The sequence below is a fragment of the Plecotus auritus genome (assembly GCF_963455305.1).
Source record: "Plecotus auritus genome assembly, chromosome: 9".
NCBI lineage: Eukaryota > Metazoa > Chordata > Mammalia > Chiroptera > Vespertilionidae > Plecotus > Plecotus auritus.
Genome location: NC_137783.1, coordinates 83,852,011 through 83,874,718, shown reverse-complemented (window position 1 = coordinate 83,874,718; position 22,708 = coordinate 83,852,011). Strand labels below are relative to the sequence as shown.

General features: G+C 39.3%; 1 protein-coding gene across 1 annotated transcript in view; it reads left to right on the top strand.

Annotated features, from left to right (window-relative positions):
- The window catches only part of ARHGAP20 (Rho GTPase activating protein 20), a 95,170-nt gene that overhangs the window by 13,713 nt on the left and 58,749 nt on the right, over positions 1 to 22,708 (top strand). Inside the window, exon 2 of the mRNA XM_080640494.1 lies at positions 4,544 to 4,626. Within this exon, the coding sequence (XP_080496620.1) occupies positions 4,544 to 4,626 (83 nt within the window). The remainder of the gene's footprint in view (positions 1 to 4,543; positions 4,627 to 22,708) is intronic.

The window sequence follows — 22,708 nt, the reverse complement described above, 5'->3', positions numbered from 1 at the left end:
ACACAGTATATTGAATATATAGTTAATCCAACTGATTAAAAGACAGTTGAAGTGGAAAGCACCTTGCAGATTAGCTGTTAATGTTGTTAGAGTTTTGTGTTATTATTGAATACAAAAACATTTAATTATAGACCTTTGCTTCTCATCTTGAATCATCACTTCTGTGCATTTACTCTTTGGTAGAGTCGGGTTTTTTGCCTTTAATACAGAGGAGACAGTTTAGAAAATCAAAGATCTAATTTCCCTCTAGTGTTCATGGTCTACTTTCCTAATTGTTGTTAATAAAAAACACAGCAGTTTTTAAAATTCAGTTACTATATATATATATATATTCAACAAAGGAGGCATGAACATACAATGGAGTCAAGACAGTCTTTTCAATAAATGGTGTTGGGAAAATTGGACAGATACATGCAAAAAAATGAAACTAGACCACCAACTTACACCATACACAAAAATAAACTCAAAATGGATAAAGGACTTAAACATAAGGCGAGAAACCATAAAAATACTAGAGGAATCCACAGGCAGCAAAATCTCAGACATATGCCGAAGCAATTTCTTCACTGATATTTATTTCCTTTTAGGACTTTTTTCCAAGCTCCTCCTCAACTTCCCCATTTAGGGGTGAAGGAGCAAATAAAGACCATTTATGTTTGTTTGGTTTTTAGCTCTTATTAAACTCTTGATTAGCTTTGTGGGCTGTGTAAGGGTAGGCAAATGGTATGATATCAAGAAACTTATTCCCAGAAGATTAATACAACTGAATTTCTTACCTAATATGTAGTTTATCAATTTAGAAAATAATATCACCTTTTTGAAGATTATTCTGTTTCAGAATGGCATCCAATATTTAGCATCTAGATATGTGCATCAAGAACTTGGACTTTCTGAAAAATCACACTGTGGATTGTGATTTTTAAGCTAATAAAGAAAATATACACTGCTCTAAACCCACCTTCTGTTTCCTGTGAGGCAAAGAGTCATAGTTTGCACTGTCGCTGAACAAGTGTGAAATTTGTTGGTGCAGCCTGTCCTGACAAACTTGTACTACTGTATATTTGTAGTAAAGGGATCAGTAGCCTCATTCTGTCTCCATGGATTGTATTTCACACAGTTATTATAAACAAAAAGAACACCAAGTCTTTGCTGCCTGAGAACAGATTCATTGATATGGGAATTTGTTTAAAAATTACCATTGGCCTTTAGTTTGGCTATACTTTTGAGCAAAAGAAAGAGATCTATGCATTTTGAATGAATTAATACCTAACTCTATTTATTAAGCCCTCATTATGTTGGCAACTCTTAATACTCATTACTTACAAGAGAAATGAATCCTAAATGTGTGATGTAGGTAATGTTAATTTTCTTGCAAATCCAGAGTGAATCTTTGGTGGACACTTAACATGAGAATATCAGAAATAAAAGGTACCTAAGAAACTGTGTGGTTCAGATTTTCTCATTTTCTAGATAAGGAAATGAGGCCTTGAGAAGTGACTGGATTTCCTTGAATTGCATAGCTCATTAGTGGTAGAGTATGTCTCAGTACAAGCAATAGGACCTCAAATAAATATAATGTTCTGCCTGTGGTTTGACTGCATTCTCTTGAACCTGAGTTAACATATGAGGTAAATATACTCCATTTGACTCCTCATACATCTGACAATTTTATAACTAAGAAAACACAGTCTAACTACTGTGTATTCAAATGATCCTCTATATTAGGTCTCCATGAAAAACTATTTTAATAGGCGCTTTATAGAAAAAGATATGTCATCTCTTTTTTATTATCCATTCTCATGCTTGACAGCCATCACTCTCAGATTTCCTTACATTAGAAGGTCTCATATTTGGGTTCCATGAATCCCTACGAAATCCATATTATGTGGGTTTCTAAACCCCCTGAAATTAATGTACATAATTTAGTTCACATCTTTTATAAATTTCTCGAAGAACCACTACCCAAGATCAACCTGGATTCTCAGTCTACAGTTTACTAGTTTCTTTTTGCCTTATCTTCCTTGGAAGATATATATGTCCTATATATTATAACTCTGCATTAATTAATTAATTAATTAATTAATTAATTTGGAGGATATTAATGTCTCCAAATGAAGAATTCAGATCAGTTTTAACTTTTCTCATAGGATTTTTTTCCCTCCACAGTTTAAATCATTTTTATGTCTGCCTTTTGAGCCCTTTCAAATTCTTTATAAACCTGAAAACCAAAGAGCTCAGAATTAGAAATTATATAATTAATGAAGATCTAGTTAGGAGCTCAGATCTGCTGACAGTGAGTGGTTTTAGAGGGTTAGGGGCAGCAGAAGTAAGACTACTGAGACAGGCCCAGCAATGCCCGCCCCCCCACACTCCTCATCCTGCTAATGAAGGCTGGACAGACAGATCCTCCATGTCAAAAGAGGGTATGCACCCAGGTAAAGGATTGGGCATATTTCAAAGTTCAAAGCATGGTAAACGGATCCTGAATAAGGAGTCAGAATAGTGAGTAGGAAACAAGCCCAGACCTGAAGGTGAAACAGAATCCCACAGAAAGTCTGCATGTGAACAAACTGCCACCTTTCTTAGTAAAATTTACCCAATCTTCCAGTATTGAGATACTTCTCCTCAGGCGAGCGCTCATCTTCCTGATTTCCCTTCTCCTGTAACTGGTACAGCCACACCAGCCTCCAGATGTTAGATTCCTGAGAGTTATGTTCCCAAAGGTGTGACTAATGGAAACAGTGGGATGAGGATTACAGCTATAATATATGAAGTACGTTATCAGAGTCACTGGGGTTGGGGGGATTATAGACAATTAGAGGACTCTGATGAAACCATGGGTGGGTTTTCTTTCCAGAAGGAAGGCACCAAATCCATATTATACAAATAATTTTATACAACTTAACCAGCCCTGAAACTGATTCATGGTTAATAACTCCTGGCCAAGAAATGTATTCTATATTTCTTATCTATTTGTTTCCTGTCCTTTTATTAATGTTTTATATCATTGTTTCAGTTGCTATCTGAGCTATGCTAAGGAGGTTTGGGCATGCAGTTTTCACATGTGAGCCAAAAGATTAACAGGGGAAACAGCAACATTGAGGCCATGGCACTGGGGACAATAAATATTTGAGAGAGAACCTTGGATGGGGACAGGGGGGAAGGGGGTGTGAATTTGGGGATAAGAACTGTGCCAAAGAAGTCCAGCATCCCCTTCTCACTGATGATTCTCTGTTCTATGCTAGGGTCTAGGCTTTATTTTAGCAACTAAGTAGCAGTTTCGGCCAGCTAGAAGGGGTCAAGGCAGAGAGGGGGGAATGCGACATATGTAATACTTTCAACAATAAAGATTTAAAAACAAAAAGAAGCAATTCCTTTATGAGTCATGTGATGTCATACTGATGCTGAGCCAGTTAGCCTTACATGGTTCTTATTAGAGCTGCATCCAGTTATCACATAAGGTTGGCCTGAACCCTCAAGTCCAGGGTAAGGCCTCTGGCCAGGGTAGGGTGAGAGGGTAGAGCAGAACAAATGGCTTTGGTAATACAGCCTGAACTTCACTCATGGCTCTTAGTGACTGTTGTTAATTTTACTCATCCATATTCACTGGCAGGCCCTCTGACTCTGTCTAGAGGTATCCTATATGATAAAAGGCTAATATGCAAATTGTCCCCCTGGGAGTTTGACCAACCAGGAGTTTGACCACTCGCTATGACATATGCTGACCACCAGGGGGAAGCGCAGAATGAAGGAAAGCCCTGGCCGGCAGCTAGGGGGAGGAAGGCCCCTGCTGGCCCTGATTGCCAGCCAGGCCTAGGGACCCTACCCATGCACAAATTTCGTGCACCAGGCCTCTAGTTAAATATATAAGATTGAATTTAGAGAGCAATTATATAGATATCGAGCTAAATAAAATCTCATTTGCCACAATTTTAAGATCCTCTGAAACAGTACCTGAATTATCCATGTAATAAGCAACATGTATGTTAGCTGTAAAGGATGGTAATGGTTTTGATAATTTTTTTCCCAAATACTCTGGTCAGCATTTGACCTTATTCTGAAAGCATAGAAAATACGTTCTCCCTGGCCGGGTGGCTCAGTTGATTGGAGTGTCTCCTGATACACCAAAAAGGTTGCAGATTCAATTCCCACTCAGGGCACATACCTAGGTTGGGGGTTTAATCCCCAGTCGGGCACATACAGGAGGCAACCAATCAATGTTTCTCTCACATCAATGTTTCTATCTCTCCCTCCCTTTCTCTCTCTCTCTCTCTCTCTCTCTCTCTCTCTCATCTTTCCTCCTTCCTTCCCTCCATTCCTCTCTCTAAATATATCCTTGATGAGGATTTTAAAAAATTTACTTTCTATACTACTTTTGACACTTAGTATCTATCCTAGTTACTATTTTATCTTCATAATGAGATTGTGAACTTCTTCATAGACAAAGACAGGCAATATAAAACTTGCTGAATTCAGTTGAAAATTGGCATTTACTTTCTTTACAAGCCACATGGTCTTCATTTTGATTCTTTTTCCTCAACAGAAAATGAAAACCCTAGCAGAAAGAAGAAGGAGCGCACCATCTCTTATTCTGGATAAAGCCCTACAAAAACGGCCTAGTACCAAGTAAGCAAAAGCTTTGTATTATACATTTTGTATGTGCTACACTTTATGTTGTTGGTTTGTTTGTTTGTTATCAGCACCAGAATTCTCTGTTTAATAATAGAAACTATGACTTCTGTTCTGAGGTTATTTGTGAATCAAAGCATTTTAGAGCGGGTATGTATGCTCAGTTGTTTTAAAACTGATTCAGAAGTGGATCTCATCACATAATACACAAAAATGCAAGTTCCACATACTGTTCATTTATAAAAATAAGGAGAAATCAGAATACTAAAACATGAGTTCTTTTAACCACCAGGCATATTTGGTTATGCACAAACCTTTGCCTAGTTCTTTATCATAAGATGATGCCTGTGCATGGGTATAAGGCAAATTTTTACCCATTTTAGATCTAAAAAAAGAATATCATTAAAAAAATGGAATGTTGATTCCTTTTACACATTTTTGGTTAAATTAATTAATTTGATAGTGTAATTTAAAGTTGAAAAACAAGCTAAGTATCTATTGAAATGGCCATTTTACCTATGGAGGCTGAATACTATCTCAATGGATGTTTTAAGAAAGTCATTCATAATGTGTAGAAATTGAATGGATAGTCAATCATTAACTTATTTGTTAATTTTTAAATGGCATTTTGACTCAGGAATTTTATGGTCAAAGAAATCCTGTAATAATTTTCTCCTAATCTATGAATCCTTTTGTATAAATAGAAGTCTATTTAGAGTGAGGGTATATCTGCTATTTCTATGAATGATGTGCTAATTTAACATAAAATCTATATGGAAGCATGGTATTTTTTTTTCAATGCCAAAAATATAATATAGCTAAATCCCAATTCAACTTTCAAAATCCTTAGGTCATTATCAGGACTCAGCAAGTTCTCAGACTCAGGCAGCCCCCACCTGCCCCACTGCTGTCTCCCCATCACCTCTGCAAAAATTGGTGCTTATATTAGAGCCATGAATTATTCCTGCCTCAGTAATATGATGGGGTTTGTGTCAGATAACCACAGGGAGAAAAGTTTATTTAAGGTGAAGTGTCATATGTTTAAACTTCAGTTTATTTCCTATGAGTCTCTCTGGGTTTGTAATATGAGTGCATAGTGCTGGGGAACAGAACCTTTACCTGTCTGATAGAAATAATGCTTTTACTCTATGTAATGTTGGTGCTTAATGTATATGCCCGCTCACCCTCCCACCCCCCTCCAAAAAAAAAGCTGTTGGGTATTGAATGTGTACAAAATATTTGCAAGTAAAGTAATCCCAGGATTGGAAAGAACCTTAAAGGTCATCTAGTCCAGTGGTTTCCAAACCTAAGTCAGTATTCTGCAGTGAGACACAGTCATGTTTTTCAAAAACTCTTCAACTATTATTTGTTGGATAAATTAATGAATGAGCGAGTGACTCCATTTCCAAACCAAAATAGTAATTTAATCCATTGACACCCTAGTTTCTGACTTTTCTTCCCTCCTTTAAGCAGCCAATACAACGAGAATTTCCTTTTTCACTGGTATTATTTGTGAAATTCTGGCTAGGGCAGTGGTCGGCAAACTGCGGCTCTCGAGCCACATGCAGCTCTTTGGCCCCTTCAGTGTGGCTCTTCCTCAAAATACCATGGCCTGGGCGAGTCTATTTTGAAGAAGTGGCATTAGAAGAAGTTTAAGTTTAAAAAATTTGGCTCTCAAAAGAAATTTCAATCGTTGTACTCTTGATATTTGGCTCTGTTGACTAATGAGTTTGCCGACCACTGGGCTAGGGAAACGGAGATTCCTTTAAGCAAAATAATTCTGAGTTATTATTAGGAAGTTATTTCATGCAGCAAAATACCACAAGAATGCATGTATGTGGTCCAGAAATGACACACATGTTGGCATTCTTGTGGTATTTCTTCACTGTTTACTTAGGGATAAATTCAAACTCTCCCTCCAGAAATTCACTTGTTTTGACATGGCATTCAGCCCACCTTACAGAACTCACACAAAAATGTACCCACTTTTGTTTAAAATTACAATCTATTAGCACTTTTAAGTTGGTATTCACCTGTCCATCTCCATCCTTACCTCCAAATTAGTTCTTGTGTCTGTGCTGTTTGCAAGACCTTGTGCTGGGTGCTGCAAATACATTACCTCTTAAAGCTCTGCTCACTGCTGCTGGGAGGAGACGGCAGTGCCAGAGAAGCACTGCGGTCCAGCAGAAAGTGCTTGGGCCTGGGCTGCATTCAGATGCTGGCTCTCCATCCTGGCTTTCCGTGTGGCCTCAGACAAAGGAACCAATCTCTGAGTCCGTGTTTTCCTCTGTGAAATATTAATCCAATGCTTGCATTATAGAATGTGAAATGAGAAAATAGCTGAAAATGCTTCAAAGATTGGCTTAGTTGTTAGTTGTGTCTTTCCTTCTCTTAGATAGATATATTTCATTTTCAAGCTTTAAATGACCTGACTCATCCAGTGAAGACAAGTTTGTTCATGCAAAGCACCTGCTCGATCATTACAGCATTATATAACGAAAAGTGACCCTTGAGCCTGTCTCATTATGTAGTGGAAACTGAGTCAAAGACTTGCCCTAAGTCACACAGTTAACTTAGCGTTAGAAACAGGACTAGAAACCCAGGTCTTCGGTCTTGATAGAATATTCTTTGAAGTACACAAGCAAAAGGTGTATGATATAGTGTCTAAGAGCATGGATTCTAGAGCCAAATTGTCAGGTTTGTATCTTAATATTGATCTTTGGTACATTTTTAAACCAGCGATAATAAACAAAACCTACCCCATAAGGTTGTAAGATAGACTACGTGGGTTTTATAAGTATAGAGAAGTCTTTGGTTCTTTATCTATGCCGAATGTCTAAAGGCTATTTATTATTGTTACCAACAATAGTAGCAGTAGTAACAACAGAAGTAGAAATACACATTATCCTGGAAGAGAGATTCTTCTCATGGCAGATGGGAAGTAAAAAAATATGAAAGATGCTGTCTGGAAGCCAGCTAGATTCTAACATTAAATTCACTTTAACAAGACGATTATAATTCTAGGTCTGGCCTGATGCAAGATTAGCTCAGAACATTTTGGATTTATCCTTTTTTTTAAGCTTTGAGAATTTTTTTAAATTTATCTTTATTGTTGAAAGTATTACAGATGTCCCCCTTTCCCCCTCATTGACCCCCTCCACCCGCTCTTGCCCCCCTCCCCCGGATTTATTCTTGATAGACCCTGACAATTTCTTCCCTAGGAAGAAGGTCAGAGTACACTTAGGAGGATTCTGGAAAATGAGGGCTTGGGACACAGAGCAAACTGGGCCTGGTTTGCTCGGCCACTGGAGATGAAGAGGCTGTAGGAGGTTCCTAGGTGCCAAAGCCCTGAACCAAGAGCAGACACACTGAACTTGCTGGTAAGGGTGCTGGGGTGAGAGCCCAACCAGAAGGCATCGGAGGACTAGGAAAGCAGCTGTTCGCTAACAGGCTTCTACTTTCTTTTTGTCAGTTCACTCCTGTTGTGCATCACACACACACACACACACACACACACACACGCGCGCGCGTGCACTCACAACATTGTCCTCCTTAGACTGTCCCCCATTATGTGCTATAAATTCCTCATCATCCCATTTGTTCTCTGTCATGTGAGCATCATAATTTTAATATTAGCCTTAAGTAGATGATAGCTTACCATACTTTCAAATGCAAGGAGAACATTTATACTTGAGTAGTTTAGTGAGGATTGTGGTCAAATCTTTCATAACAGAATGAAAAAATGCCTCTTCCTATGGTGGTTCAGGGTAAATTTCCAGATATGGTAATTGGAATAAACTGAATGACCTAAAGGCCACTCATATGCTGAGACTCTAAGAAAGTTATGGTAAGTTTGATTGTAATTTAAAGTAAAAAAAATCAGTTTAAAAAATAAGTTACTAGACTTTCTTTTGGAATTCTATAAACCTTCTATGCCTAGATAGAGTTTCTTGGTATAAGACAAATAAAATTTTGAATTTTAGAGTTACTTTTTAAAAATATTTAAGGCCTTTTTTAAAATTACAGTAAACTATAGTTGACCCTTGAACATCATGTGTTTGAACTGCATGGATCCACTTATACCTGGATTTTCAATAAATATACAGTTTGCCCTCTAACCCCAGGTTTCCCATTTGTGGATTCACCCAATCACTTGTCTATATTTTCAGTGCTCAGTTTGGAAATCCATTTTATAAAAGGAACTTGAGCATCCATGGATTTTGGTCTCTGTGGGGCCCTAGAACCAATTCCCTTCTGATACTGAGGGACAACTGTAGTTAAGTTTTGGGGGAGACAAATTTACAGATGGGTTTTCAACTGTAGTGTTCTCAGCATTCCTAACCTCTGCGTTGTTCAAGGGTCAACTGTGTACCGACATGTTATCTTAGAAAAAAATCTGACCAAACGCTATTCATTGTGCTGCCTTGCTTACATGCCAGTTGGCTCTACATGAGGCCCATTCCTACAGTTTTGGACAATGTGTTCCGGGGTTTTAATTGACAGACCCAAGGATGATTCAAGATATGTAGTTAGAAGAGCACAAAGTAGAAATTTATGACAAGATTGCCAGCGGCATGCAAGATCCCTTCTCTCCTTGCAAGGAACATTTTCCAAGCTGTAAAATTCAGATGTGAAGGAAAGAGACAGCAATTGCTTTATAAGGTGGCAAAGTTGGCAAATTTTTACCAAAATGGAATTTGTTACTTTAAGGAAAAGGCATCCTAGGCCTACGTAGCACTTTATTTAATTTTCAAACTACTTTTCATATTCGTTAAAAAAATGATCAAATACATCTGTTCCTGGTGTGCTCTGCTATTTCACTATGGCAGGATTCTGGGAGGAAAGCTTTAGAAGATTATATTAAACCTCCCCACCTTCTAGTGGGCTGTGACAGGGCCAAATTAATTTATTTTTGCACTTGCAGAGCAGCATATCCATTTAATTTCTTCATTCCATCTATAGCCTAATTTGCTAATTGCAGTTATGATTCAATTTTATCTTCCATGTTGGCACCAGGAGAACACTACCTCATTAGTGAATGTTTATCCACCCTTCCTCACCTCTCTCCACAGCGTTAGCAGGCTGTCCTAAGACATCCGTACTGTATTGGGCTCACTGTTCCCTTCCCCAGTAGAGCTAGGATTTCTCAGAGGAGGTTTTGAATTTCATGACTGACTTTCCTTCAGAACCCTGAAAAAAAAAAAGCACATATGAAGGAAGCAGAAGAATAATTGTTACTATTATTGAGAAGCCTCATACTATTGTGATTAAGAAAAGTGCAAGCTCTGGAGCCATTCTTCCTGGGCTTGAATCTGACCCAGCTTCTTCCGAGGCATGATAACTTTGGCAAATTCCTTAAGCTCTCTAGGCCTCACTGTCTTCATCTGTAAAGTGAGGATAACCTCATGGGGATTGAGTTAATATTATAAAGTATCTGGCACATTGTATTACATAAGATTTTTATTAAATAAAATTATCCAGGTTTTGACCAGGTCGTGCAGTTGGTTGGAGCATCATCCACTCACCAAAAGGTTGCGGGTTTGATTTCTGGTCAGGGCACATACCTAGGTTTCAGGTTCAGTCCCCATGTATGGGAGGCAACCAATCGATGTTTCTCTCTCACATTGATGTTTCTCTCTCTCTCTGTCTCTCCCTCCCTATCACCCTCTCTCCCTTCCTACCTCTCTGTCTGAAATTAGTAAAAACATATCCTTGGGTGAGGATTAGAAATAATAATTTAAAAAATTAAACTAAATTATTCAAAATATATAAATCTTTATGCTTCCCTGTCACATAATGTCTAATTTTCTTAGTGTACCAGGTTTAGGTCTTGTTTTCTCAGCTTGACTATCTGCTTTTTGAGTGAAAAGAACCTTGTTTTCTACTCTTGAAATCTACATGTACCGTGTCAGGTATAGAACAGATATTCTATAAATATTAGCTAAACTGAATGAGGGATTCCTTTCTTGCCCTAGTCAAGTAGATCATCTCTCAGTTGGAGTGGAAAGAGTAAAAGTCCACTGCTGCCTGAGAAGTAATATAGGCAGTGTCGAAAAGACACACAAAGAAGTGACAATTTGGAGTAACCAGCTGTATAGTGCATATTGATTTAACTGGAGGCCCAGTGCATGAAGTCATGCACAGGTAGGGTCCAGCCGGCCCGCCCTGATCAGTGCCCATTGGGCCAGCCAGGGGGAGGGGTTGTGGGCAGTTGGCCGGCTAGCCCCACCCCCTAGTTGAACTCCTGGTCCAACTCCTGGTCGAGGGGACAATTTGCATATTAGCCTTTCATTATAAAGGATACTTCTACACATTTAACTAGTCATCTGTATTGTGAGCCATTGGTTCTCTGATGCAGAGCTCCTGGTGTAATGAGAACACACAAAGAATGAATTCTAGTCCCTGCTCTATCACTAGATGATACTGGTAGTCATCATCTGGCCTTGCTGCAACAAGGACTCTTTTCTCATCTGTCAATGGTAGGGGGCGAGGCAGAGTGTGGTTGCTTACCAGTGGTCGGCAAACTCATTAGTCAACAGAGCCCAATATCAACAGTACAACAATTGAAATTTCTTTTGAGAGCCAAATTTTTTAAACTTAAACTTCTTCTAATGCCACTTCTTCAAAATAGACTCGTCCAGGCCATGGTATTTTGTGGAAGAGCCACACTCAAGGGGCCAAAGAGCCGCATGTGGCTCGTGAGCCGCGGTTTGCCGACCACTGGCTTAAACCCTTTACATTCTTCCTCCACCAACCCCCAACTCTACAATTTTGTGTTTCTTTATGCTAACCATAACTCAGTCATAAGGAGAATGGCAAATTGTATGAATAATCACTGCAAACCCTTTTATCGCAACTCTGAAAATATTTTCAAGAGTGTATCTGTCACACTGCTGGAGATTAACTATGCCTTCCATCATTTCAGAGCAAAGGCAAACGTTTGCTTCTGTGGGATTTTTGGTCAGTCTGTTGTCATAATGCCATCTTGGTAACCAGTGTCCACAGTGACCCCAGTGAGTCCTACTTCCTGGTATACATGCCTTTGTCTGATCCCTCCCCATGTTGTAGCAGAGTTGATCCGTGTAACCAATAGGACATGGCAAAAATGGTAGTATCACTTCTGACATACTATCTAATAAAAGAGTAATATGCAAATTAACCATCACTCTGCTACACCCACAAGCCATGCCCACAAGCCATGCCCACCAGCCAATCAGGAGCAAATATGCAAATAAACCCAACCAAGATGGCTACGGCCACAGAGAGCAGGAGGGAGGCTTGGGTTTCCCCGGCAATGGAGGAAGCCAAGCTTTCTGCCTGCCCTTGCCGGCCTAGGCCTCCACTCAAGGCTACAAAGTTTCATGATAGAAGATACATAAACGCAAACAGAAATGGCAGCAGCCACGGAGCTGGAAAGAGCAGGAGGCTAGGGTTGCCCCTGGTGATGGAGGAAGCCTCGCTTAAGGCTACAAAGTTTAAATTATAAAAGATACATAAATCACCCCCAAAATGGCTGCCACCACGGAGCAAGCAGGAGGCTTGGCTCCGCACAAGGCTACAAAGTTTCAATTGTAGAAGATAAATAAACCCCAGATACCAGGGCTTCCGCTTGGGTCGCCAGGGGGCGTGGCCGGCCTGCAAACCACAGGCCCCTCGCCCAGGCCACCCCACGCCCCAAGGGAACCCCCACCCTGATGCAGGACACCCTTCAGGGCAAACCAGCTGGCCCCCACACGTGCACCAGGCCTCTATCCTATCTAATAAAAGAGTAATATGCAGTTTGACCATCACTCCAACACACAAGATGGCTGCCCCCATGTGGTCAAAGATCCAGCCCCCATGTGGAAACAAGATGGCCACCACAAGATGGCCAGCAAGGGAGGGCAGTTGGGGGGGACCAGGCCTGCAGGGGAGGGCAGTTAGGGGTGACCAAGCCGGCAGAGGAGGGAAGTTGGGGGCAACCAGGCCTGCAGGGAAAGGCAGTTGGGAGGGACCCAGGCCTGCAGGGCAGAGCAGTTGGGGGGGACCAGGCCTGCAGGGGAGAGCGCTTGGGGGGGATAAGGCCTGCAGAGGAGGGCAGTTAGGGGTGACCAGGCCTGCAGGGGAGGGCAGTTAGGGGCAAACAGGCTGGCAGGGGAGCAGTTAGGCATCAATCAGGCTGGCAGGGGAGTGGTTAGGGGGTGATCAGGCTGGCAGGCAGAAGTGGTTAGGGGCAATCAGGAAGTCAGGCAGGCGAGCAGTTGGGAGCCAGCAGTCCTGGATTGTGAGAGGGATGTCCAACTGCCCGTTTAGGCCTGGTGGGATTAGGCCTAAATGGGCAGTCGGACATCCCTCGAGGGGTCCCAGATTGGAGAGGGTGCAGGCTGGGCTGAGGGACACACACCCCCGTGCACGAATTTTGTGCACTGGGCCTCTAGTTAGGTCATACAAGACCAAGCTTCTGTTTCAGTTGTTCTCACACTCTCTCTGTCTCTGAACACTTGCTCTGGGTGAAGCCATGTCCTGAACAGCCCTATGGAGAGGCCTACAGGGGAGGAACTGAAGCCTCCAACCAGCAGCCACACAAGTGAGCTTGGAAACCGGTCTTCCAACCCCAGCCAAGTTTTCAGAGACTGCAGCCTCCTCAGAGACCTGAGCCAGATCCAGCTAAGCCACTTTCTGGTTCCTGACCCTCAGAAACTGTGAGATAGTAAATAATTGTTGTTTTAAGCTGCTGTGTTTTGTGGTAATTCGTTATGCAGCAATAATCAATGTAGTAATCTTCAAATTATGAAACTAGTTTTCTGGAATATTTCTTCCATGTACCATTTATGTGCTCATACGGCTAGATGTAGAAAGACGGGAATAGGCACTGTTTCCATTTATAAATGAAAATGCTTATTCCCCATATCATGTAATTTGTGAGAAAAGGAGACAGATAACATTCTATCTTTCTAAATCAGCCATATTGAGATACTGTTCATACCATAAACTTTACCTATTTAAAGTGTACAATTGAGTGGTTCTTAGTACATTCACAGAATTGTGCAGCCATCACTATAATCTTAAAGCATTTTCATCCCTCCTAAAATCCTGTGGCCATTAGCTCTCATTCCTCATTCTCTCCCATGTCCTTCCTTCCCTTATCTCCAGCTCCAAGCAGCCACTGATCTCTTTTCTGTCACTATAGCTTTGCCTCTTCTGGATTTTTTATATAAATCCAGTCATGCACTCTGTGGTCTTTCGTGATTGGCTTCTTTCAGTTAGCACAGTGGTTGGCAAACTCATTAGTCAACAAAGCCAAATATCAACAGTACAACGATTGAAATTTCTTTTGAGAGCCAAATTTTTTAAACTTAAACTTCTTCTAATGCCACTTCTTCAAAATAGACTCGCCCAGGCCGTGGTATTTTGTGGAAGAGCCACACTCAAGGGGCCAAAGAGCCACATGTGGCTCGCGAGCCTCAGTTTGCCGACCACTGACCTAGAGCCTCTTCACCTCCAGTAGCTGAGCAAACCAGGCCAAGCCCTGGTTCCCCAGAATCCTCCTAGACAAACTTCAAACTTCTTCCTAGGTAGACCTCAAGAGTCTTCAGGGTCTGTCAGGAATAAATCCAAAATGTTCTGAGCTAATCTTGCATCAGGCCAGACCTAGAATTATAATTGTCTTGTTAAAGTGAATTTAATATTAGAATCTAGCTGGCTACCAGTCAGCATCTTTCATATTTTTTACTTCCCATGTGCTATGGAAAGAATCTCTCTTCCAGGATAATGTGTATTTTGTCTTCTGTTATTACTGCTACTACTGCTAGTAATAATAATAAATAGCCTTTATACAGAAAGTATAGATTATGTACCACAGACTACACCTATAAGAGCCACTTAGTCTGCCTTGCAACTTATTCAGTTGAAAACACTTTCTAAATTCCCTTTTGATGTCCTCTTTGACATGTGGGTTGTTTAAAAGTGTGATTTTTAGTATGACAAGATGTTCTTGGTTCATCTTGTGTATTTCCTGACTCAGACCTGTAATTAATTATAATCTGGATAGTGGGGGCATTCATTGCTACTAGGTTGGTATTCATTTCTAGGTCTTTTCAGTGGATATCATTAAAATATATCTTCCTTAGATACAAAACATGTCATAACTACCCTGGCTGGTATGGCTCAGTTGGTTAGGCATCGTCCTGTGCACCAGAAGGTTGTGGGTTCAATTTCTGGTCAGGGCACATGCCCTGGTTTCCGGCTCAATACTCAGTAGGGGGCCTGCAGGAGGCAGCCGATCAATATTTCACTATTACATCAATGTTTCTCTCCACCTTTCCCTTCCTTTCTCTCTATAAAGCAATAAAAATATTTAAAGTAAAAAAAAATCATAACTAAATATAAATTGATTTCCAACTCAGATTCAGGGCTACAGGTGTTTGTTTTTTTTTAAATATATATTATTGATTTTTTAAAGAGAGGAGGGGAGAGGGAGAGAGAGTTAGAAACATAGATAAGAGAGAAAGAAATATCAATCAGCTGCCTCCTGCACACCCCTTACTGGGAATGTGCCCGCAACCAAGGTACATGCCCTTGACTGAAATCAAACCTGGGACCCTTCAGTCTGCAGGCCGACGCTCTATCCACTGAGCTAAACCGGTTATGGCAACAGGTGTTTTACTTAACCTTCAGAGCAACAGTATCAATACTACCACCACCAATATGATTACTGAAACTAGTTTTATTTTTTTAAGCAATTATCTTTATGGCATATCCCAGCAGTCATGTATAATCATATTACTGTTTTTGAAAGTCATTTGGAATATTTTTTTCTCTATGTGGTCATTTTGGCTAATTTGTTTTAATTTCATTTTTATAGTTTTATTAAACTTTATTGTATAAATGAAAACTAAGATTTTAAGTTTTATAGTTTGTGATATTGTGGTTTTATAGACTTATGAAAAGCGATAAAATTTTTATAGTTTTATAAAATTTATAATTGTGTAAATATTTACATAGTCCATTTGAATCTATTAAAACAAGATATATTCAAAGAAATTTAGTTCCTGTTTCTTTCTCCTCAACCTTGTGTTTTTTTTCCTTTGCCATTGATAACAAAAAGTTCTATTTTATTTAATCAGATATGAATATATATTTTTACCTCTTTCTTAAAAATAATATACTATATACTTTTTCTACCCCACTTTGTTTACATTATAGTATATCTGTATGATCACTTCATACTAGTATATAGAGATATTTTTCTTTCTTCTCTACAGTTTTTTGGTAATTCATTGTTTATGCATAAGTACCATGGTTTATTCAGCCAGTCCTGTGCTGATGAATGATTGGATACTTTGTTTTTACTTTTTTGCTATAATGATCCTGGAGTAAAAAAATAAAAATAAAAATGAAAGCTTGTGCTTGTGAGAAATGGGATGACTGTATATAGTTGTGGAGGGTGCTCCACGTTTTCCCTTTGTAAAGATTGTCATTTCCATTCTCATGACTGATGCAGAAGAGTCCCTGTCCTGCCACAGCTCCCTCATGGAATGTGTTGGGATCATGGATGGATCAGGGTAGTTTAAATGTAAATTTCTACTGGTGTGAAGTAAAACATATTTTAAATTATATGTTATGCTAAATAAATGTAAACTAAATTTTAAAATGTCTATTCTGTTAAACATAATCAGAAATGACATGAGGACAAAAACTCATCAGTGCAATTGAGAAATATAAAATGTTCTTTACATAAAAATAAATGCTGAATTATTGTTTCAACTATGTCAGTGTTTTAAGAGTATACTTTGTATGTGTTAATGATGAGAGTGTCTCTGAATTTTTCTTAAACTGAGAACTTACACCCAGATGTTTTCATATCAGCATTATAGTAAGAAGTAAAATTTTTACTAAATTTTCAAATTGACTCATTTTTCTTTGTAAAGGTCCTTTTTCAATGGACTTCTGGTTGTGAAATCCTTGTCCTCCTGCTAATTTTCCCCACTGTGCTCCCTCCAGCATTTCAATTATTACAAAAAATGAGCTAATGGTTGTATCTGTGCACCTGGATACTGAAATGAACTACTAGTACTTCCTCTTGAACACAGTAATGTTGGCTTTTAATGAAAAATAAAATACAATGAAAACAAGAAAACAAAGGAATCAGTACCAACTTTTTATTTTTTACCCTCCAGCAAACATTGGAGAGATGGGATGACTTTTAAGTGGAACCACTGGTTCAACAATGGTCCTCTGATGTATTGGTTTGGGAATTGTGAAAATTTCTAAACTGAGTATCAATACTCTGCAATGTAAAGATCTGGGTTTAGTTCTCATTGGGCTGAATTTTTTTAATCTAATGACAATTAGAGATAACTCTAATTTGTGGGGTGGGGACATTTCATTATTTTCTAACATTGTAACTAGGAAAATTCTTAAATATAAACAGAAGTTTATAGGATGGTACAGTGAATACTTATATACCCACTACCTATATTTTATCTGTAATTGACATTTGCCATGTTTATTTCATCTATATTCATTTAAGTAGCTCTCTATTTGTTTATGAATCATTTGAAATTAAATTAAGACATAGTGCTTTCACCAAAATACTTATGCATAAAACTCTTAAAAATACAACATTCTTCTGTACAACAAAACCTTTATCACACTTAATAAAATTTAAATTTCTCTTAACATCATCTAATGCATGTTTATATTCAAATTGCCCTGATAATCCCTACATTTTTAAATAACTATCATTTTTAAACCAGGATTTAAATCAAGGTTCACAATTACATTTGGTTGTTAGGTCTCTTTATCTCTTGTAAAATAGAACAGTTCCTGCAACTTTTTTAAATCCTTATTAACTTTTTAAAGAGACTAGTTCTAAATTCTAGATTTTTTCTGGAGAAGAGTCAACATAATAGTTATCTATTTCTGTGTAACAAATTACCTCAGTATTAGAAGCTTGTAACAACAAACACTTATTATTCCACACAGTTTGGAGAATGAGAAATCCAGAAGCAGTTTAGCTGGGTGGGCCTGGCTCAGTCTCTCATGAGGTTGCATCAAGGTTTCAACTGGTACTGCAGTCTCTGATGGTTTGATTGATGCTGAGGGATCCACCACCAATAACATTCACTCACTTGGTTTTTGTTGTTGTTTTTGCTTTAAAAAAATTTTTTTTATTATATCACAAGGCCTGCTTTAGTGACATGCTAGTCCCCAGAAAATAACCCAGTACCCTCCTTGTCAGTAACATACATGCTCAAGTTGACCAGCCAACTCATATTTCTAAACCCCTGTGTGTACATGTATCCTTGAACCAAAGCCACGGGGTTTGGGTGACTGTTGCTGCTATAACGTGCTTCTCCTGTTGACAGACCAGTGTCCACCCCCTCCAGAGGGCAGACAGGGCGGAGAAACCTTTACATGGTAGTGAGGGTTTTCAAGCACTGCTACCCTCACCCACTCAAAAGGAGATTCTTATTTCTAACCAGACTACTGGCCTCAAATTTGGCTCCCAGTGACCAGAATGGTTTTCCTCCTTTAGAAAAAGCACACATATCTGCACACTCATATAGAATTTTTTTTCTTTTTGCATTTAAATAAAAAAACACTACTCTGCTTTGTGTTATAAATGAGGACCAGGCAATGAGAATTTTTTTCTTCTAAGGTAGGGCTGTCCACCCTAACCCTTACATTGAGCTTACTTTCGAGTGGGGCCATTTAGCTCTGTTGACTAATGAGTTTGCCGATCACTGGCCCAGGGAATCAGATTCAGGTAATACAGTTAATCCTTAGCAACACCTGGAGGTCAATTTCCAGGTCTTGTCAGGATTACTAGATGTCAGAAGCAAGCTATTGGAGGCTCTAGTAGCCCCCCAAAAAAGCAAGCAAACAACAACCTTTTCTTGACTTCATTAGTGAACTGTGTGTAAGACAACCAAGTGAACTAAATTCCAGAGAGTGACATGCCCCTTTCAGAAGGGATAGGACACATACATCATTTCAGCTTTGGAAGAGCACAGAATGAAGATGTACCAGCGTCACAATGAGTCTTGTTGGGGATGTTGTAGACCTGGGCCAAACTTTTGTCCTCAGTAAAAATTGGAGGTATTGCTGAACAATATATTCATGTTTAACTCTATTTGCATTATTTGAACCTGGGTTTAACTCTGCCCTGTAAATAAGAATAATTTTTCAGCATATACTCTGCTTTTTACCTTCTTTCCCTCCTGCATAGACACAGTGAAACAGATGAAATTAGTAGTTCTTCCTACTTGCCTAGTGTAAATTGTTACTCGTTTCCAGTAAGAGGAACTCTCTTCTGGGCTACTTTTAAATATATATTCTAGTTTTCATTCCAAGGAAGAGAGGGGAACTGTGATATCTTAAGGAATAAGAGGATTATATTCAGGCTGCATGGAGGCAATTGTTTTTCTAAAGCAAATGACCCCTCTTGACTTCTTAAGGTTTTTAGAAAAGTCCCAAATAGCTACTGCTGCAAGCCCATGGGGTGCCTCTACCCTGTGAGGGGAACCACTCCTAGCAGTAGTAACAGCCATTACATGCTGTTCCAGATGTGCTTAACTAGTACCTTAGGTGATTATCTCATTTAATCCTCAACAACCGCCCTGAGAGGTAAGCATTAATACTTCCATTTGATAGACTGGCAAAATGCATTTTAAAGGGCTTAACCAAGTGTCCCAAGTCATACAGTCTTGAAGTAGCAGACCAGGTTTGAAACTCAGGTCTATCTGACTCCAAAACTTACGCTCTTAATCCTCGTCTCTTGGTTCTCTCTCGTCATACCTTCAGTCCTAAACTTCTGTGGTTTTTTACCTCTCTTTTCTGTGAAGATACTCCCTTCTGCTTCTCCACATAGAGAACAACTTCAAGGATCAGTTCAATTTATGCCTCATGACACATTTTCTCCTGGATATTTCTGTTTTCCCTCTCATGATTTTTTACTTAAGCTATATCATTTCTCTCCTACCATGCGTTATAACAGTGGTCGGGAAACTCATTAGTCAACAGAGCCGAATATCAACAGTACAAGGATTGAAATTTCTTTTGAGAGCCAAATTTTTTAAACTTCTTCAAAATAGACTCACCCAGGCCGTGGTGGAAGCACCACACTCAAGGGGCCAAAGAGCCGCATGTGGCTTGCAAGCCGCAGTTTGCCGACCACTGCATTATAACATAATCATTTCTTTCAGGTCTATCTCTCCCAATGGTCAAAAACTACCTCATAGCCAAGTTTAGTTTCTTATTCTCTTTTCCAGTAGCTCTAGCCTACATTTATATTTCCATCCTATGATATTCTCAGAATCTTAGAAATTTAGAACTGGGATGGACTTAATCAAAAAGAAGAAGAGGGAGGAGAAGGAGATTTAACTTGTATCTTCAAGGACCAAGGATTGAAAAAATATTAAATGGCTTATAACTGTTGCTTTTCTTAATAAAAATAAGTCCTCAAAAGATCATCATTCCTATCATAACAATGAATAAAAGCCATGGAATCTTCAAAATTATAACTTCTTTTGAATTCATTAGTGAACTGAGTTTGTAAGACAACCAAGTGAACCAAATTTCAAAGAGTTGCAAGCCCCTCTGAAAAGAGATAGGACACATAAATTATTTCACCTTTGGGAGAGCACAGGATGAAGCTGTAACCATCACCAAAATGAATAAGAAGAAATCTACTAAAAGTTTAATGCAATTCTTAAAGTGTAATTTTAAAGTAACTGGGAGCCCCATTTACTTTCTTTTTCATGGGTCTTTACTGTTTTTCTTACAAGGAAGTTTAGAAGTAAATCGGGAGATGGAAAAGATGCATGCAGAATGGCACAGACATGCAAATATTGATTGGTTTCATCTGTGAGATGGGCATGAAACACTGCCTTCTTCCTCAGAACCTTTTTTCTTGGTAACAAAAGCCACCAAGGAAGGGATAGCAAACCCTCTCACCCTCAGGTTCAGGTGAAGTTCCATTGCTTCCGAGGAGAGCTAGAAGCAAAGCCCATCTGCCTGTTGGAGGGGAACATCTTCCTCACTTACAGGACTTAGGAAAATATTCCCTGATCTGGATGATCTACCCATCTGGGAAGGGCAGAAAAGCCTCTTAGTCCCAGGATTCTGCACCAATAAAAACAAGAGGTCTACTACCACTTAGGGGGAAGCTAGGAACTCTTCTGTCCAAAATCTGTCATAAATTCAAGGAAGAATTTGGCTGCCATAGGCTTGAGGAGGGACAAGAATATGAGAAGACCCTACCTCAGGTGCACATACTCTGCCCAAAATTGAGACAGACCAGGAATATGTCCCCATGAAGAGCCTAATGGCTGAATAACAAGCAGTAAGAGTCTACTTCCAGGGCAAGAGGAGGCCCTGGTGAAAGACACCCATCTCTCCCTATAGAGGCATTCGGGAACTGCTAAAAACTGAAAGAGGAGCATGGGCAGTATTTCAGGCCTCATCCTAAGCACTAGGCAACAGTTGTTCATCACTAGAAGAATCTAAAGTCTGTACACTGAGGTTAAAGATAGCAACAACAAAACCCAAACACAACTCAATGACTGACTAAATTGCCTCAGCCGCTCATGCTAATGGCATAACAGAAGAAGATGCAGGCCCACTTCCATGAGTAAATACTATCTGCCTCAGTTTCTATTGTTCTTCTATAACAGTGTCCAGTAATCAATCAAAAGCTTCATAACACGTTAAATAATAGCAAGAAAAAACCCACTGCTGAGAGATAAAATAGCCAACCAGATTGAGAAATAAAACAGATACCAGGGGCATTAAAACAACTATGATTAATATATAAAGACTGTAGTGGAAAAGATAGACCATATTCATGACCAGATGGGAAATTTTATCAAAATTTATAAAAAAGAATCAAATGCGCTATCAAAGATGAAGAATTCTTTCAACAGACTTATCCTCAGACTTGGCCAGCTGAAGAAATAATCAGTAAACCTAAAGATGGACTATCAGAAATTTTCCAAAGTGAAACACAAAGGAAAATGATGTGAAGCATCCAGGAGCTGTAGAACAATATCAAACATAAATGAAGTAGAAAAAATATTTGAATATACTGTATTATGGCCAAGAATTTTACAAAATTAATGAAGAAGCTCAGAAACTCTCAAGCTGAATAAATAAAACCTAGATCCTCTTACGGTGATGGTGGAGGGAGAACTTCCAGGCCGGGAGGGGCACCTGAAACTCTAAATTCTGTGCTGTCCCTTGACTTTCATACACCACTGAAGATCTCTCCCTAGTTATTACTGGTGTCAGACACTGGCAATTTACGACTCTGACCCAAGTGTTGATATAGGAATCTTCCCTTAGTGCCAGCATCACAGCCAGGAAAAACTAAGCAAAACACAGAACTGCATTTCTCAATGTGTGTTCAGTGTAATTGGAAAACTTCTCTTCTGTCAGATGTTCAGGTTGGGGGAAGAAAGTTTCTTTGTCAGTTTTCACTGTACATAGTAAAAGCTCTGGAAATAGGAGGTAAAGAAACCTCTTCAATTTGGTGTTTCCTTCAGGGTCCTTTTTCCTGGTATTATGTATTATGTCTTCACAGAATGTAAACCATGGAAGGGATAGGATTTTGTTTTTCTTGTTCATCTCAGAACAGTGCCTGGCAATTGTTAATTTTTTCAACAAACATCTGTGACAACTTTCATGTGGTGTACTTTCTAGTGGGAGGATGTGGATAGCAAAACACAAATTAGAGTATTAGTAAGTAGTATCTGATATTAAAAAACTAAAATGAGGCAAGAGAGAGTGTGACTACATGGGAGAGCTGGACATCTATTAACATCTCATAGAAAAGCCTCAGACAAATGCTTGGCTTTAAGGGAAATAGAGACAATGGCATACCATTAGAAAATGTCACTTATAAATCAGGCCTTGTTCTTTTCTCCCTTTCTCATGGCCATCTCAATGCCAGCCCCAAGGAACTCTTTGATAAGGTACCAGATCAAAGAGTAGGTACTCCCACCCACTTTAGACACCTGCCTCTTCCCATGTCACTAACCCTTACAACATTTGCCACCTTCAGAGAAGACCCATGACTTGGTCTATAAGGGGCTTTACA